Here is a 19,788-nt window from a genome sequence, read left to right as displayed (position 1 = left end):
GGATATGTCTTGCATTCCACTCACAGTGCACTTGTGCATGGGTATGTCCCTTGGCCACAACTTTTGAGACTTTACCTATGTGTGACACAGTCTTACTTGCTGCGTCAATTGTGACTGCAGTCAGCAGTGGAGTGAGCAGGTGTGGCGAGCCATGCATTGGCGCCTTCCGTGTTGCACTGTACGTGGGCACATGGAGTTGTTCCACACACTTATATAATGCAGGTAGCTGGCGTTGTGCTCGTGCACAGGTTGAGACATGGCCCAGTGTTTTGCCATGGAGAAGAGAGGGGGATTCAGGCACTGGCCACCCTTGTCTACATGCACGCAGTCCACCTGCTGACGAGCAGACATTCCCACACCACCCAAGGCAGAATTGGTCTCCCTGTGTCTCCCTTTCTCACTCCCTCTCTGTCCCCCTCTCTCTCCCTCCCTGTGTCAGCCTCCTCCCTCTGTCCGTCTCCCTCCCTCTCTCTCCCCCTCTCCCTCCCTCTGTGTGTCACCCTCTGTCACCTCAGCCCAGCTTCCTAGGCACACACTTTTTGCAGATCTTTGAATGGCCCTTGGCTAGTTCATGTGAGTTTGTTTCTGATCTCCAGGCACCCATTGGGTGTAGTGTCTGTGTCTGCGCTGCTGCTGTGGTGGTGTGTGCTGCCACTCTTTCACAGTGTTGGCTGTTCATTAGCTGCTGTCATGTGCAAAAAGTGCCTTCACCCCCATGTCTTAGTGCAAGGCGTCCGCCATTTGCTGGCAAGTCTTTCCTGTGTGGGGACACACTGTTTGTCTGGCTGTGACCTAGGCCATATGGGCAGAGGGCATTGTTGTCTGCTTCTGAGTTGCACTATGTGATTTTTGAGGCCCACACTCCCTCCATCCGGGTTACCGTGTCTTGTGTTGGTGTTTTCTGTGGCCTGTGACTTGGGATTGTCCAGCTGGGTGCATGGGGCATGGTGGCGCTAGTGGCATGTGCGTGTTTATGGAGTGTGGTTGAGTCATGCGATAGCTTGGGGTGGTTGCGTGCATGATTGTGAGTTTGGTTGTGGATGACGTTCCCCCCATGTGAGGTGAGTTGTTTGTGTACTCACCAGGCTCTCGGAGTCCTTCTACTACGTCCACTGCCACCACCGGCAGTATGGCCATCACCCTCTCCTCCCAGGGATGGTATTGTACGCGTCTGCGGGGCGGCCCTCCTCCAGTGATGTTGGCCTGGTTGTGGTCGTCGGTCATTTTGGCTCGGACCCTCCTCCGCAGATCGTACCACCTGGCTTGGCATTCATGCCTGGTCCTTCTGGTGGACACAACAGCATTCACAGCATCGACAATCGTCTGCCACATGGCTGTTTTTTCGGAAATGCTGGTCTGTCTGACCAATGTTCCAAAGAGGTGTGGCTCGACTCTGAGGATTTCGTCGACAAGGACCTTCAACTCTTGGCTAGTGAACTTTGGATTCTTGTTAGTGGGCATGGTGAGGGGTGTGGGTGTGGATGGTTGTGGGGGGTGTGGGTGTGGATGGTTGTGGGGGGTGTGGGTGTGGATGGTTGTGGGTGTGTGGGTGTGGTTGTGCAGGTGTGTGTGTGAATGTGATGAGGGTGTGTTTGTGAAGGTGGTTGTGTGAAGGTGTGCAAGTGTAAGGTGTAGTAAAGGTTCAAGTATGGTGCTGTGGGTTGTCTGTGGGGTCTGGCAGCAGTGAGTCTGTTGCAAAGGCTCATGGTTTGTGTCTGTGGGCCCTTTTTATTGGTCCATTGGTGGGTGTGGCTGTGTTTGAACTTTGGGTGGGCGTGTTATAAGGAGTGGTTGTGTTTTGGGCCTCTGTTTGGGAGTTTGGCAGTTGCAGGTCAGTGAATGTGTTGTATTTGTGCTTGTTGGACATGTTTTGTGGCTTTGTGCGATTCGAATAGAGTCTTCTTGTGTTGTTTTGCTTTGTCCTGGTTGTGTACGTGTGTTTTTAGCGTGTGTACGGTGTGGACATCGGCCATTTGGTTGTACAGTGCTGTCCTTGTCTCTGGCTTGGTACGACTCGTACATGCGCGATGTTGGGTGAAGGTGCTGGTGTTGGGGCCTGGGGTGCGCTCGGTACTTAGACTGTTGGGGTGGGGGTACGCTCCATACATATGTGGGTGAGGGTACGAGCCGTACATACACGGTTGGGGTGGGGGTACGCTCCATACATACGCGGGTGAGAGTACGAGCCGTACATACACGGTTGGGGTGGGGGTACGCTCCATACATACGCGGGTGAGGGTACGGGCCGTACATACACGGTTGGGGTGGGGGTATGCTCCATACATACGCGGGTGAGGGTACGAGCCGTACATACACGGTTGGGGTGGGGGTACGCTCCATACATACGCGGGTGAGGGTACGGGCCGTACATACACGGTTGGGGTGTGGGTACGCTCCATACATACGCGGGTGAGGGTACGGGCTGTACATACACGGTTGGGGTGGGGGTATGCTCCATACATACGCGGGTGAGGGTACAGGCCGTACATGCCCAGTTGGGGTGGGGGTACGCTCCATACATACGCGGGTAAGGGTATGGGCCGTACATGCACGGTTGGGGTGGGGGTACGCTCCATACATACGCGGGTGAGGGTATGGGCCGTACATGCACGGTTGGGGTGGGGGTACGCTCCATACATACGCGGGAGAGGGTACGGGCCGTACATACACAGTTGGGGTGGGGGTATGCTCCATACATACGCGGGTGAGGGTATGGGCCGTACATACACGGTTGGGGTGGGGGTACGCTCCATACATACGCGGGTGAGGGTACGGGCCGTACATGCACGGTTGGGGTGGGGGTATGCTCCATACATATGCGGGTGAGGGTACAGGCCGTACATACACGGTTGGGGTGGGGGTACGCTCCATACATACGCGGGTGAGGGTACAGGCTGTACATACACGGTTGGGGTGGGGGTACGCTCCATACATACGCGGGTGAGGGTACGGGCCGTACATACACGGTTGGGGTGGGGGTACGCTCCATACATACGCGGGTGGGTGTACGGGCCCTACGTACGGGGGTGTACATTCACGGGTGGGGGTACGTCTCGTACATACACGGGTGTACATACATGGGTGTACATACACGGCTGTACATTCACGGGTGGGGGTACGTCTCGTACATACACGGGTGTACATACACGGGTGTACATACACGGGTGTACATTCACGGGTGGGGGTACGTCTCGTACATACACGGGTGTACATACACGGGTGGGGGTTTGACTCGTACGTACACAGGTGTACATACATGGGTGGGGGTTTGACTCGTACGTACACGGGTGCACATACACGGGTGGGGGTTCGACTCATACATAGGAGGGCTGGGGGGTGGTTGGGCCCGTACATACGGGGGCTGGGGGGGTGATTGGGCACGTACATACGGGGGCTGGGGGGAGTGTTGGGCGCGTATGCAGGCGCATGTCTCCATGGTTGCTATGGGAGTTCGGTGCGGACGGTGCTTTTTACATCCGGTTGTAACATCGGACGCACAGGATGGATCGTACTTCCGCGGTCGGACTTCACTTTTCACATTTGTACGGTAATTCGTCTGGGGACGTGTCGGGCACATTTTCCGACCCGAGGACGTGTGGGGAATTATTCCCAATGCGATTCGTATGGACTTTTTCCCATGCGAATCGTAGTTGGCAGTTTGTACGGCACTTGTACGATTCGTACGGTAAAAAGACCGGATACGAGTCTTACGGGGAAATTTTTTACAGGATCGTAATCGGCACCTTTATGTGTCAGCATATGATGACAATAGTGCAATTTATACAACATCAACTAAGTATGCCCTACTGACTATTGAAGATGAGGTAGGTAAATTATTAAATACACCCTGCTATCTCTTAAATACTGCCAAAACTGAGGTAATTGTTACCTATAATACAGGCTTATAATATGACCATACTGTCAATAAAGCTACCAACTGGGTGTTAAAATAACTAGCGAGCTAAGATTAATTGTGAAAAAGAACTATGATGGTTTATTAAAGGAATGTATTTGTGGTGATGCATAATTGGAATTGCCTACAAAGTAGCTTCATTGACAGATGTAACATAATAAAAAGTACAATTCTTCTAATATTGCTTTCTTATTTCAATTTATTCCTTTGCTAGACCCTAAGATTTTTAGTGAAAATTTGGGTTCTGCCATTAGTAATTTTACCTGGAATTACAACTAGTACAGAAGAGTTAGTAGGTTCTTGAAATTGCAGTTGTGTAGAGGGGGTTGGCCACTACCTGGCTTGACTTTTACTACAAAGCTGCATGATTATTTTGAATTTGAAATTCTGAAGTGCCCCTGATTGCTCCATCATATTTACCGATCCCAACCACTACAAAGGATATAGTTTAGCATAATTCATGCTGGGTTTCAGGTTTGAAAGGCTTGGCATAAACGAAGCAAATAATCCCTATTGACATATTATCCTCCATTGCAGAAGAGTCTTCCTTGCAAGCTACATTCCATGGAACAATGTGCCTCTTATAGGCTTGCAAGGGTCTTGATGCAATCTGCAAATTGTGTACACATTATACCTTTGCTCTATTCCTTCAGGTACCTGCAAGAAAAATATGAACTTTCTTATATATATTTTTTAATATCTTTAAATCTGAGATTTTTTAAACAAATCAAACCCTGGCACTCTTGGAGTGAATAAAAATATGTCAAACAATTTACAAAGCAGCGAGGTCAAAAAGTAAAGCATATCTAAACCCGTCCCAAATTCTATCTATGTGCACCCCTGAACAGAACCAGCTGTTAAGATACTACTGCCAAATGAGGAAAAGCCAGAAATATGCATCAAGAGGCACTCAAATCAAGGTCTAGCACCAAACAAATCCATTAGGTCCAACATATGATTAACGACAGCCTTGATATGGTACAAAAATGATCTGGGTGTCTCTCTGCTGTAGTAGTAGTAGTAGTAGTAGTAGTAGTAGTACCAATGCCTGCCCACCTTCTTCCGTGCCCTCCACTCACAAAGCCATCTTGTATGTGATACTTAGGATTCTTCATCTCAATGACTTTGAGATTTGTTTTGTGAGGTGGGGCTTCAGTATCTGTTTTATTTTCTGCATTATCTATAAATCAAGTATTATGTTTATGTTCTGTGTAAATGCAACAGTAAATATACTTGAATACCCCTCAATTCTTTGCCAGCTACATACGTGCATCAAAAAGCAGCTAATAGTTACCTGAATACCTTCCTCACCCACAAAAAAACAGATTTGCAAACTGTATTGCTGTAAAAGTATTCTGGGATTGAGTGACCAAAAAGTTAGGCAATATAGTATAATTTGATATTACTCTGACTACTCGTACTGTGTATATAGTTTTGGACTGATGAATATATATTCCATGTGTAAACACAGAACTCTATATGATTGCTATTGCTAGTGTTTGATTATGTTTCGTCAGCCAATGAGGTGCCATGGCTCTCCCAACCTCCAGGTTGAACAGTGGTGGCCGTCATTTTGGACTACTTTTTTTTATTTGAATCTGCCATAAATAGTTTTAAAAGCAGAAGAGGCAGAGTAGGTGTTACCAGTTTAAGAATAATTGCTGACTGTTAAGAGAATAGAATTCCATAGCATTTTATGCATATTGTTCTGTTTGATCTTGTAATATGCAGCTTTCTTGTCGTTTCTACTTCCTTAACAAAAAAAGTTTTAAAAAAAATACCTGAAAGATGTTTCTTTTTCACAGGATGCCTCCTGTTCGATAAATCACAGGGTTTCTGGCTGATTCACAGTATTCCTGGGTTCCCTCCATTTCCTGAAAACGGTTACAGTTATCCATCCTCTGGGAAGAAGAACGGGCAGACTGTCATCTGCGTCACTTACAAATATGAACAGTATTCAGTGATAGGTAAGAATGGCGCCCAATCTGCTCATCTTTAAAACTGCAGTAATGTGTAAAAACTTCAGTTTTTCAATGGGAGCTTGTTCCAAGGGCAGTTTTGGCCCTCTGCACAAGCTCCCATTGAAAAATGGAAGTTTGCGACTGCACCATGTGTGGTCACATCCTAATTGCGGTGTCTGAACCACCGACCTGAGGTCGGTCGGCTCCTCCATCTGCAGCGATGTCTTTGGAGGTAACTCCAACGGATATCGTAATCAGGGACTTAGTCCTCTGGAATTGAAGACCATCTCTTAAAGGAGCTTCAATGTGCTATTGTTGTGATGACATACATATCTTACAGGATTTAAGAAGGGGTGTGTGCAATTTTATTTATTTATTTTTTGCAAAAATCCACATGTTAGTCAAAATATATTTCTACGGTATCTAAAAGGTCTGTGACGGTATATCTGTTACAAAAACAATACCTGACATAAAGACAGAAAAATGCTTCAGGGAGAAAATGCCTAGGTTGAGCGTGTTGGATTTGGTCCTCTCTCCAGGGTCATCCCACAATATTTTGCCTTCACTCTCCTTTTTTCGGAACCCGTTTTTCTTGGCTTTTAAGACTATGGGGCCGATTCCGATCTCGGTCAGAAGGGCACCGAATCGGGTTCGGCCGGAAAAACTACGAGCCGTACGCGTGTTTTCCGGCCGACTCGTACAGCTGTACGAGCGAGCAAGTACGATGCAAGCTACATGAAATTCACCAACCGAGTCATTTCCGGGTCCGAACCGCTCTGTACGTCCCGGTCGGAAGCTAACAGTGGCGTGCAATGGATGCGATTTACAACCGAGCCAGTACGATGCACGCGCCGGACAGCCTGTGCGAGCCGGAGTGTCCGGCTCTCAAAAGCTCCCGGAGTTGGATTTTGGGGGTCCTCGTCGGACCCCCTGACACCCGCAGCCCTACGACTCGGACACAGGGGGAGACCTATGGGTCTCCCCAACACAGGCATGTACATTGCGGGTGGCACCGACGCGTACCCACTGTAGTGGGTGCACTTGTTCGAGACGTACCCATTCAGTCAATGGGAGCCCATGTACGCGTCGTATGACCGGCTCCTATTGACTTCTATGGGAGTCCGACCGAACCGAGTCCGACAGCATACGTGCGAATCGTACTCGCTCGGTCGGACTGTAGGGGTCCGGCTCGGTTGGAAAACACTCCGGATCCGACTAGGTCGGAGTGCTTTCCGACCCAGATCGGAATAGGCCCCTATATGTACTTCACCACATCTAAACAGTGCTAAGGTGCTTGAGCTCTCCCCTTTGAGCATGGTAAAATTGGCTTACATCCAATTGGCACATTAAATTTACTCGTAAGCACCCAGTAAAGTTGCACTACATTTACCCAAGGCCTGTAAATGAAATACTACTAGTGGGCTTGCAGCACTTATTGTCCCACTCACTTAATTTGATTTATAAAACATGTGTCAGGCCTCCCATTGCAGGTTGTGTGTGCACTTTTAAACTGCAATTGCGAACTGGCAAAATAAACCTTTTGCCAGGCCTAAACCTTCCTTTTTACTACATATGTCACTCCATAGGGCAGGCCCTAAACAGCCCACAGGTCAGGGTGTGGTGAATTTAGAAAGTTGGGCATGTACTCTTAAACTTTTACATGCCCTGGTAGTGAAAAACTCGGAAGCTCGTTTTTAATTAATGCAAGATCTGTCTCTCCCGTAAGCTAACATAGTCTTACCTTATTACATTTAATAAGTGATAACTTTCAATTGGGAGCAGGTAGCTTGGCCTCTGAAGAATTGTAATTTAAAACCCTCTTTAATAGTAAATTTGTTTTTTAAATCACAATTCCGAAAGTGGCACTTTTAAAAATTTGGCATTTTCTTGTCTCAACAATTTAGTGTCTGCAGCCTGTATCTTGGGTCACATGACTAGGTGTAGCTTTGTGTATTGCTCCGAGACACTGAGACAAAGGAGGAATATATGTTGGCAGGATGGGCCATCTCTGACCTGATGGCCGGGGGAGCTGTCACAAACCGCACTTGTACATCACAAAGACCCCTCCTCAGCACACTCATAAAGAGTTTCATACCAGTTTTTTGTGCCCCAGACAAGATGGGGCCAGGACAGGAAGGCAGGAAATTCCAGACATCTCCGTAAGGGGAGGACTCAAGATGCTTCTCCCACTTCAAAGGGGCCCCCAAGTTTAAATAGTGGTCAATCAGACTCAACTCTTCAGTTCACATAGAAACCTATGGAAGACTGCTGTGCTACTTTGCTGCCCTGCTGCCTGAGTGAGAAGGACTGGACCTGCATCTTGAATCAAAAACCACCAAAGTGACTCCGAGAGCCAGTTGGCTGGCCTCCAACCACCCAGAATCTTGTACCTGGACTCTTCCTGCTGTGAGTTCCAAATGGTGTTATCCCAGTCTTGGACCCTTAGAAGTGGGCCTGAAGACACTTCACCAGTCAAATCGTGATCTTAGCAAACCGGAAGCAGTGGTGAAGCACCACACATCTCCTCGGATCCGCTGCTGTGTTATGCATCGTCAACACAGGTCCTCACATCCCAGCCTCGCAGCTCCTCACAAGCGCTGCTGCGTGACACATCCTCCGCATTGGACCTTGCAACACTCCGCAACCAGGATTTATTATACTTTGTTCAGCAGGCCTAACTTGGTCCCTGTATCTAACTCAGCTTGTGACTTTGTCCTGGTCCAGAATGACCAAATAACCACAGTTGGTGTTTTGTGCTTTTAAGCACTTACTTAATCCTACTACCCATGTACACTTTACGCATTCTTTACGTCAGATGTCAGAATGCTGGGGACAGGCTCTGAGTCTGTGTGTTGCACTGAAGCTGCTGTCTGCCGCTGCAACTGCTGCTGGCCCTGATCGTGGTGTTTCAGCATCACCGCCATCTTGCCTCCGACCCCAGAAACACTTTATGGACTCGGCTGGTACTAACCCAGAATCAGATTCCAGAAGGGGAGAGGAAGCCAAGGTTCTGCTGAAGTGAGGATTCCCTTTTCTCTCGTCCCTCGAGCATAATTGCGGTAGCAGCTGCTCCGCAGAGCAGTTGAAATGCATGCCGCCCACTGTGTCTGAGCCGAGTGGTTAAACGGGAGGACCAAATTGCGGTGGGCAAGAGCAACACTCTGAGAACCATAGCAGGAGACAGCACTTAGCTTGACTATCAGGATGGACAAGGCAAGCGCGGAGGCTGTAGTCAGTCTTTGCAGAGAGAGAGCCTGGGTCCCTGCAGAAGCAGGCCAGTTATGACTGGGTGCGTTTAGCAGGTGCTTTTTCCAGCAAGCTCCCAAGTGACCCCTGTCCATCTGCCAGGACCCATCCTTGAACCCAAGGACTCAACCCCAACATTAAAACCTGCACACAATGACATTCTAGAGCCAATAGAGGATAGAGTGGGGGCCGGTGCAATGTGACTCTAAACAGGAGGGGATCTTGGAGAAAGGAAAAGGGCACCGCTCCTCCTTCAAATTTCCACCCCACCTGGCTTCCATTGCAGCTGCCGCCTCAGTTGGAGGAGCGGATTTCTGTCCAGGAATCAAGCGAGTTGAGCGCTGGGAGCTTGGCTACTGGGCACCTGAAGCTCGAGGCTGTGTGCGCTAAAGCACTTAGCGGTGGGCGCCTGGGTGGTGGCATAAGTGTCGACCAGAAGAGGGAAAGGAAAAGAGTATATCCAAGTGGCTCGCTGCCATTACTCCTACAGGCTTCACAAGCCTACAAGGCTGCTATCAGTACATCCTCGCTGCACCCTGCAGACCACCACTCCACAGCCCACTGGTCGGCTGGCTCAGTAGCTAGCAGTCAGTAGACCCATCTACAGCCCACCACAATAGTTGCTGTAACTATTGCCCAGCACTGCCCTCTATCTTCTGCCAAAACTCGCCTAATCTGCCAATCAGTGCACTGTGACGGCTCACAAGTTCAGACAAATGTTGATAAAACTATAAGCAACCTCCAAGCAAGTTTCACAAATCAAATCGCCCTAGCAGAGACAGGCTCTCCCTTAATTGGCAAACAAAATCAAACACAGATAAATGCAAATGATTTCAACATGGGGTCCAGGAAACTAAGGGGTGACCCAGGGCAGCACAAGATAACTCCCTTCAATCTGCAAGAGACCAAGGTGAGCCCACCAACCAACAGATGATCATTCTGATAGCAGAGGGGCTTCATCGTCCAAACATTAATTACATACAAGCTCAAGTGCATAAAGACAACTCATTGCAATCTCTTCCACAATCAGCCCCTACCCATAGCAACAAGCAACCTGGACAATCTCAGCCCCACAGGAAACGTCAGCATAAACAATCATTTTAAACTCTCTAAATCACAAGATCGATCCCTGATAGAATTCTTGGACAATCCACAAGACCGTCAAGGGGAAGAATGAGGTTTATCACAATTGTCCTCCATATCAGTAGAACAAAAAGGCAGCGCCCTGATTCCACCATAGTTAGCTTGAGCCCATTTCTCACCCAAGGGCACTGTCCAACGCTCAACACAAACATTTTTTTGTATGAAGCTTAATCTCCTTTAAGTCCAATTTTGGACATGAATTTTAAATCTTTGATACTAAGCAATGAGCTTCATGATCTTTAACAATGCACCACTGTCAAACGTCTGTGTAAGGAGGTCCCTGAGTAAAAGTCCCATAAAGATTGTGGAGGAGGAACGTGACATAATTTGAGACTCTCTGCAAATAATGGAAAGTTACCGGGCTCTATCTGAATAGCACTTCTAAACACAATTGAGGCAATGTCATCAGCTGTCTGTTTCCAATATGACAAACAGGAAATCCAGGTATACCTCCTCAACACACTCACCATCTATGTATCCAGTATTGATAGAAAACTGCAGTCACTGAAAGATCTGATCCACAGTTCCCAGGATAATTGTTACATGCAACAATCTCCTTGTCAATGCGCCACTTTGCTTGACAAGTTACAGGCATTGCAGACCATTTTGTCAGAGATTTTGCAAGAAGTCAAAACTCAATTAAAAAGTCCACCGGGAAATTCTAGCCAACAGAAAAGGATCTACCAGATCTATCCCCATCTTCTGTGGCTCCAGTGAACTCAACACTACCACTCCAGAGTTCCTCATCACAAATTGCACCAGACATAAACACTGCAAGTCCAGTGCCAGTTCACTTCAGGCCAGGGTACATTAAAGTTGGCAACACTGAAACACATCTATCTGGCTAAGCAAGAAACTGCATTTTCACTAACTGCCCAGAAAGAGATTAGCATCAAAGTAGCCACTCAAACAAAAAGAGAACAGAAAATGCAGAACAAACGAAACGTACACCAACAACATGGCATTTAACAATTATTCTTTCATAAGAAAGAAGGAGGCAACAACTAAACTATAGATTCTAACTATGAGCAAACATGAACGCCACCCCTGGTCAAAGTACAGAGCAAAGACAACCTGCTGACTACCCAAGGTAAACAATTTGTGGTCAATGTCCGAACATCTGCAGCAGAAAGCGAGGATAATTTGCAAACAAGGCAAACAAGAACCGGCCGATGTAGAGTGCTTTGAAAACTAAGGGACTACGAGCTCAGAGTCAGTATTGGTCACTGAAACCCTGAAGGAGAACCCTCCCATTGCAACAGAGTGCAACAGGTTTAACACGACAGAAGCAAAATTCCAGACATCTAACCGTGCCAACCATGCAGCACTTGAAGCAGAAGGTGTGACCCTCCACTGGGACATGCTACAGATCTGGGTAAAACTACAGGGAGAATTGAACCAGGGAACTATCCAGAAATCCTCACCTCCAAAATTAATGTTCATCCCAAACTATACATCAAAAGGGGCATTTGACATTTTTAATAGAGGTGCGGTTTTGAAACTAACAAAGGAAATCAGCGGACTTGGGCACCTTAACTCATATCACTTAAAAGCAATAGAAGTTCAACTACATCCCTATTTAAGTGACTGGGAAGAAATCTTGGCTACTTGGGCTACAAGTGACATCGCAAACCAAGTGCTTCATTTGCAGGAACTCTTCCAAAAATGAGGGATCGAGTTAAAAGGGAGGCCACTAAAATACCCAGGCCCTGTGCTACATACAAACCTGCCTCCTATTAACTCAATCTTAAAACTGCCCAGATTAAGATGTCCACCTAATAGACATGTCATCCTGAGAGGCACCTTGTGGGCAGAGTTTCCACGTACTAACCTGCCAAAGCTAACAATAGTGAAATCAATAGAAAAAGGGCCCTCAAGGCACCTAATAATTTTCACTACGGATGAGAAAACTCAAGAATGGTCCTGGCTGCTGCAAGCTTTAGACCACAGTTGGTCCTGATAAACAGCAAGTTTCACTTGAGCCAGACCACATTAAAATCTGTTCCTGGAATGTACATGTATTCGACAAAATTCCCCATGATATTGAAACAATGGACTACCTTCAATATGATTATATCATATTATTACAGGAAACATGGAGCCTGAAACTAACTAAAGTAATATGGTATATGGAACACCACTAGAGGGGGGGGGTTCTCCGCATTCATTTAAACAAAATACAAATGGTTACTGGAAAACATACGCCTAGGGGCAGGGGTGCTACAGGCTACCAAAGTAGAAACTAAAGGTCAATATGAATCTCTGATGGCCGGCTTCCATCTAAAGGTATCCATCCATCCATGCAGACAAGACAGCGAGGACCTCAACCTGGGTAGCACTAATAAAAACTCTGCAAAAATTACATCACATTTTTAATTTTATAGTCACATGGGACTTTAACATCAGACTTTTCAAAACCCATTTATTTCGAATTCATTTCCCTCACAGCAAAGCAAGTAACTAAGCAGACTTATCTTTCAATGTAGGTCAAAATATAGAAAGTCAAGGCTTAAAACTTTTGAACGCCAACTTTAAAGAGGATGAGCCGGCAGCGATAACCCTTTTCAATGGTCAGACCCGCTCAATCATTGATTACCTTTTAATAAATAGTAATCATTTTCCCTGGTTAAGTCATTCAAAATGGAGTCCCCGTCCTGAAAGGGATCAATTTCCCCAAGTATTCAAAATAGAATTTGCATCCTTTCATCTGACGGCAATGACTGGCTTGAGCTCACCTCCTAAATGTTGTAACTTGACGAGTCAGATGCGGAGCAAATCATAGCCCTGGATTACATCCTCTCAGATAACACCCAGGGCAAAACCAAAGATGCAGGATACCATACATGGGAGGACCTACTCATTGCATTTCCAACCGGTCCAATTGTCAACTTCAACCAGTAAGACGAACCAGCCTCCCTACGGCCCAAAGACAGACTTGGTATTTGAAAAAGCTGCGTGAAATAGAGAACCAAATCAATGGAGAAGTAAGAATGCTCTCTCAGAATGCAAAAATAGGCAAAATGCTCAATAGAACAGAACTTCGGCAGCTGTGAAAAACTTACAACAAAAATGCGGGCAAGCAAAAAAGATTTACCAGTCAGGAATATGTAACAAACTCTTCATGTCCGGGAACAAAATCAACATTAAACAATTTTGTGGTGAGATAAATAGGCTGGTCTTGGTTCAAGATCCCCATCATAACACAGGAATCCCTGAGAATACCTGGGTGTCCCACATTTGCGCTTTGTATTCATCCCCAGCTGGTGCGATTACTAGTGGGAATAGTTCAAATAAAATTGAACTGGGATTCCAGAACCCAACGTTGCCAGGGGACAGCATGACTACCAACTGAGCCCAGTGGCCTTTAGCAATCACTGACTACACTTAGAAGACTCAAACGCCAGTGCCTTCCATAGAATCCTATCAACTCTACAAAACCTCAGCATCCATTCTGACCCTAAAGATGTCAAGCGCCTGGAGAGGATACTAAGGAAACTGAAGTTAGAGGGTGCTCTGGGCCCCAACAGCCTTCCGAATGCACTCTTGAGGCAAGATGTCCAGCTTCTGTGTAAGTTATCTATCACCTCTTTCCAATAGAAATTACAACTCCAACACCATCCCGTCCCTCTTAGAGTGGGAGCATACTTAACCTGAAATGTAGAAGCATCGCAGTCAATCATCCCCCTCTGATTTATAGGCTAATGTTATGTTATGTTAATTTATTTTGTAACACGCAACGATTACCCAGAGGTGCCTTGGCACTTAGCTCGACCAGAGCCTACTTAACAGTGTCAAGCCTGAGAAGGTATGATTCATAAAAAGTCAAAAAGCCAGGGTTTTGGAGTTTTCTGAAGTCCAAGAGATTTTTTATGTATTCTAAATGAGATGGAAGGGCGTTCCAGGAGCGAGATGCATCGTGGTAAAGCTTATTCCTCCCAAGACGGTGAGTATAAATTTAGGAAACAATAAGGGAGTCATTATGATGGCGTAACGATCGCCACTGCTGAGCCGGCGGTGGTGACCGTTATGCCATCGTAGCGAGTAATACCCCCCTGCCATATTATAATGGAGGGTTGTATCGCGGCAGACGCAAAGTGCGTCCACCGCTTTTCCGCCAGTCGGCAATCGTTCCGATTGCCGGCCGGGCGGACTTGGGCCACTAATATGGTGGCAGTGCCTAGCAGGCACCGCCATCCATATTAGGATGTGTGCGGATTAAGGCCTTTCCTTGGTGGCGATGCCACCATGGAAAGGCTGGCGGGCCCCCAGAGGAGTGGGGGGTGCACTTGGGGGGTACTCCTCCATTTCCATGCGCAAGGTGGCAGGCACCGTTTGGTGCCTGCCACGTTGTGCATGGAAATGCACAACATGGCACTTTGATATTGTGGGGGGTGCTGCTGTAAGCTGCAATGTTAAACTGCAGAATGCGACCACCATGGTGGCGGTCGCATTCTAATTCGTTCGCGGTGTGCGACCGGCGCATGTCTGGTGGCCGGTCCCAACACCGCGAAGATGGCGGGCGGACTCAGGTCCACCCGCCATCCTAATCCTCCACTAAGTTTTTAGCTATGGAAGACATCAGGGTTCTAGATGATATGTACTAAGTAAATTTCCTCCACAGGTGTTCAGGACCCATGCCATGTAGGGACCTTAAAGAAAATACAGACTTTCTTGAAGTTCACTCTCTGTCTTAATGGCAGCCAATGTAGCTGCCTTAATGCGCCGGCTGCATTTTTTAATTTGAGAATGCCTGGGAGGAGCCATGTGGCTGCATTCTGTATAGTCGGTAGTTTATTCACATGATGTTGTTGTAAGTTGGAGTAAAGTCCATTACAGTAGTCAAGTTTGGAGAGCACCATCACGGTGAATACTGTTTTTCGCAAAGATGGCGGTAGAAAACGTAAGATCTTTTTGAGTGCCTTGATAGTATAAAAAACTGAAGATGATACCGCATTTACCTGCTCCTTGTAGATAAGTCTCTCATCAATGATCACTCCAAGGTTGCGGATCGATTTGACCGTGGTTGGAAGGGTTCCTAGTTCTTGTGGCCACCAGGAGTGGGACCAGAAAGATGTTGATTTTCCCCAAAATATGACCTCTGTTTTGCTTGTGTTCAGCATAAGGCAGTTATTAGCCATCCATGAATTAACTACCACCATACAGTTCCTAAATCTAGAATCTATGTTGTGATCATTCCCTGCTAAGGAGACAACATTATGTCTGTTGCCAGCATAAGAGGTTAACGAGAATCCAAACTGTTTTATAAGAACTGCCAATTTAGAAACATAAAGATTAAATAGTTAGGCTCAGTGAAGAGCCTTTTGGCACTCCGCAAGGCAAGGAGAAAGGATCAGAAGTAAACTCATTCAGAGAGACATATTATTTTTGGCATGTCAGAAATGATTTTAGGATTTTGGTGGCCTTAACAGATGTTGAAGCCAAACTATATGCCTCTTGCAAACTCCAAGAACCCCAAGCGTGGGCTGGAATTTGGCCTAATGGATCAGGAGCTGCAAAGAGTGAATGCTTTTGTAAAGTTATGCTGGACCCTTCGCACCTCTGAAAGAGGTTCCTTGAACAATTTGCACTGGCAGGAAATATTATCTCAGATGAGCAAACATCTAAACAAACCATGGGGAACATACCCGCTTTTATCAAAAGACACACTAGGTATAAAGGAAACCTAGGATATGCCCATGGAAAGAACATCCTTCTTCCGGCTAAGCAATACCTCAGCTAAAGCACTATCACAACTGCAAGACAAGTATACGTTTTTTTTTTTCTTGTTTATTTTAGAGTTTTATATAGCGTAAACTAGACCCAATGATTTCAGGTATCAGAGTGCTTTACATGAGCACCAGTTTCATTACAGATGAACACATTAATTATTGTTAGGCACGGGGAATTAAGTGATTTGCCCAGAACCACAGGCTGTTGAGCATCGATGCCGAGACTCGAACCTGGTTCCCCAGCTCGAGGTCGACCGCTCTATCAGTAAGGCTACATCCTCTCCCCACCCTTGCAATGAAACTCCATGCTCGAATAGTTATCACTTCAAACCAGCATTTAAATCCCCAAGTATATCTGACAACCCATTACTCACTTGCATTAAAAAGTCAGTCTATGTTGTTTCAATTTGGGCAATTTAAAACAAAAGAACTCATTCAGTCTGGAAGAGCCTCTTATGTGGGTACAAACAAGAGATGGTAATCCACTTTTTATGTACATGTTCAGCTCTCTTTGAACAAAAGAGAAAGCTACTTAGACCCCTCTTCTTGAAACTGCAATTTCATCCCCGTAGGCAAACCGTAACTTGTTGACATAGCGGAGACTCAAATCCCCTGGTGTGCCAGGGAACTACATTTCTTGCCTTGTAGACAAATTACTTGGCAATTCACTGCACCAGGTGTAATTGCCTAAGCACTATAAGTAAGAAGCTGGACACACAAACCGTTGTGCACAATGCACTTGCACTTTTGTTCCTTAACAACCAAATAGTGAGTGTTTTAATGTAATAGATGTCAATAATTTGTATGGTGTTTTTAACAACATTTTTAATTCTAATGTTTTAATTAATTATAAATAGATAACTACAAATACATGCCTACTATCCCACTATGGTATAGGCTGTCAGCCAGGACTCTCTAGCTTTCTCTGTCATGGGCTTTTCTTTCTATCTGACTCCAGGTATAGATCATCTCCTTGCAATCAGCATTAAGGCCACGGTGCCAGGTTTTTCATGGCCTTCCTCTTTTCCTTTTTCCTTGAGGATTCCATGTCAGGGCTTGTCCTGTGGTGTTTGATGTGGGCTTGTGGAGGGTGTGACCTATCTAGCCCTAGCATCTTTTGGCAATTTCTTCATGGGTATGGAGTTGGGAAGTGTGCTCCATAAATCGTTGTTGCAGATGGTGATTGGCCAGCAGATTTGGAGGGTTTTTCTCAGACAGGTGTTCAGGAAGGTCTGGATATTGGTGGTGGTGGTCACTGCTGTCTTTCAAGTTTCTGCTCCAAACAGGAGGACAAATTGTATGCGAGGTCTTTGGAGCTTCAGATCTTCTTTAGCTGAATAAAGGGGGTCCTTACTTTGCTGATTCTCGCCTTGAAGTCGGCATCTGAGCCATCCTGCTTGTCAATTACACTGCCCAGGTAGGTGAATGCCTCAACCTCTTCCAGTTTCTCACCGCTAGAGTGACTGCAGCTGGGCTGGAAATGTTAGCCTTCAGGATCTTGTTTTTCCCTGTAGATGCTGAGGCCAAGTTGTGCTGATGTGGCTGCCACATTATCGGTCTTCTCTTGCTTCTGCTGATGAGTATGAGAGAGTAGGTTCATACACACTACCCTTATCAATTATAATGCTGAGGGAATGAGAGAGAAAATTATATGAGTATACATTTGCACTCTCCCTTGGACTATGACAAACCACATCAAAACAAACGTACCCCAGCTAATATAGCTATCAAATATAGAAATCAAACATCATCATTAGTGAGTACCATACTCAATTCAGGATGATTTTCTTCCCAGTAACTGGTGATAGGACCCCGGGGGAGTTTCCAAAAAAGAACGGGATGGCCTCACCCATTCCCTGGGTTTCTTGCTCCATTGTTGACTATCCTGTACTTGCCAGAGAATGCTCTAGTGGATGGTGGCCCTCGTTGTGGATAGAGGGACTATTCAGGGATGGTCCAAGGAGTGGGGGATCCTGGCAACTAAAATCTAATGCTCAAAATATATATTTTGTTAGATTGTTATCATATGAGTGAGTAAAAACAGGTTGTCTGACAATTAGGGCACAGTTAAGCAGCTTGTGTCCTTTCTAAGTTGACATGTTTCAGCCCAACAGGGCCCACAAGTCGGCCCCTGTTGGGCTGAAACATGTCAGGGCTTTCCTCCGGACTAGGATTCTCCTTGTCCCTATTTGAATCCCTGCCAGATACGTATACACCCACTCAGTGCACATGCATACACACTATAGCAGTTTCTAATGGCTGGTCATAGTCATGAAATTGTACTTTGTCAATGGTGGGATCCCTTACTTTGTGACAGTTAAACCTCATGGAGGACTGGAATGAGGGCAGACTTGTAGTCAAACATTTGTCAGTGGTTTCCTCCTGCCATCAGCACCTACTATACTATATGTATCTGTCCTTCTACTGTATGGTGTGGCATGTGGTGTGAAGGCAAGGCTTTAAAGACAAACAGATGTGACACACATGGGCACCACCGCTCTTATAAAAGATATCAGTTGAGCACCGGTATGTGCTTGGGGTTTTTAGTTGCAAGGATTCCCCATTTCTCGGATCATCCCTAAATAGTCCCTCAAACCACAACGAGGGCTGCCCACTACTAGAGCATTCTCTGGTGAGCATGTGATGGCCAATAATGAAGCAAGACACTCAGGGGGCGAGTGAGGCCATCCTGTTCTTTTTGGGAAACTCCCCCGGGGTCCTATCTCCAGTTATTGGGATGCAAATCCTGCTGAATTGAATAAAGGGCTCACTAATGAGAATGCTTGGTTCTCGTAGTTGAGAGCCATATTAGATGTTTGTTTTGTTGGGGTTTATGGGAGAGTAGGGCCAGGTCGTCTGCAAAGTCCAGGTCATCGAGCTTCATCCAAGGTGACCACTGGATCCCATTTCATGATCCAGTCTTTAGCAAGCAGGTAGAGAAAAGGTAAGAACAAAGAAGCCTGGTGGACACCAGTCAGCATTCGGAAGACTTCTGTGAGTTGTCCTCCATGGACTATATTTCAGGCCATTCCCTCACAAGTTTTACTGATGATTCTTGCAAGTTTATCTGGCACAACGTAGTGGCGGAGGAGTATCTAAAGGGTCTCTCTGTCCACGCTGTTGAATGACTTCTCATAGTCGACAAAGTTGACATACAGGAGGGAGTTCCATTTCATCAACTGCTCAATAATGATGCCTAGTGTTGCAATCTGGCCTGTGCAGGATGTATATTTGCAAAAGCCAGCTTGCTGGTCTCACAACTGAGCATCAACTTGTTTCTTCATTCTGTTCAGGATGACTCTGTTGAACACTTTGCCTGTGGTTGATAGAAGAGTTATCCCTCTATAGTTTGTGCTTTACTCAGGTCACCTTTCTTTGGGCACTTGATGAGATACCCCTCCTTCCAATCTTAGTACCTTTTCCTCTTCCTAGATCCTTCCAAACATGGGGTAGAGCATGTCAACTGATGTTTCAACGTCTGCCTTCAGTGACCCCACAGGACTCTTGTCAGGTTCTGCTGCCTTCCCATCTCTCAGACGTTTGATGGCTTTCCACATTTCTTTCTTGGTTGTCCTGCTGCAGTTGATTTTCAAGTCCTTGTTAGCTGTCTGCATGTCTGGTGGAGACTGTGGACACGGGCTGGTTCAGCGCTTCTTCAAAGTGATTCAACTATCTTTGTTGTTGGCCTTCGTTACCCATGATTATCTTCCCAGCTTTGTCTTTGACAGATCTTTGTGGCTTGCAATATCTGCCGGAGAATGTCCTTGTTATGTTGTAGAGTTCTTTCAAGTTTCCA

General features: G+C 46.3%; 1 protein-coding gene across 1 annotated transcript in view; it reads left to right on the top strand.

Annotated features, from left to right (window-relative positions):
• The window catches only part of LOC146834532 (deoxyribonuclease-2-beta-like), a 298,465-nt gene that overhangs the window by 207,278 nt on the left and 71,399 nt on the right, over positions 1-19,788 (top strand). The window contains exon 4 of the mRNA XM_085600117.1: positions 5,719-5,880. Coding sequence (XP_085456243.1) covers positions 5,719-5,880 — 162 coding nt within the window. The remainder of the gene's footprint in view (positions 1-5,718; positions 5,881-19,788) is intronic.

The sequence above is a fragment of the Triturus cristatus genome, chromosome 4_2 (assembly GCF_964204655.1).
Source record: "Triturus cristatus chromosome 4_2, aTriCri1.1, whole genome shotgun sequence".
Classification (NCBI taxonomy): domain Eukaryota; kingdom Metazoa; phylum Chordata; class Amphibia; order Caudata; family Salamandridae; genus Triturus; species Triturus cristatus.
The sequence above is the reverse complement of the archived record's forward strand: the minus strand, read 5'-3'. Positions and strand labels throughout refer to the sequence as shown.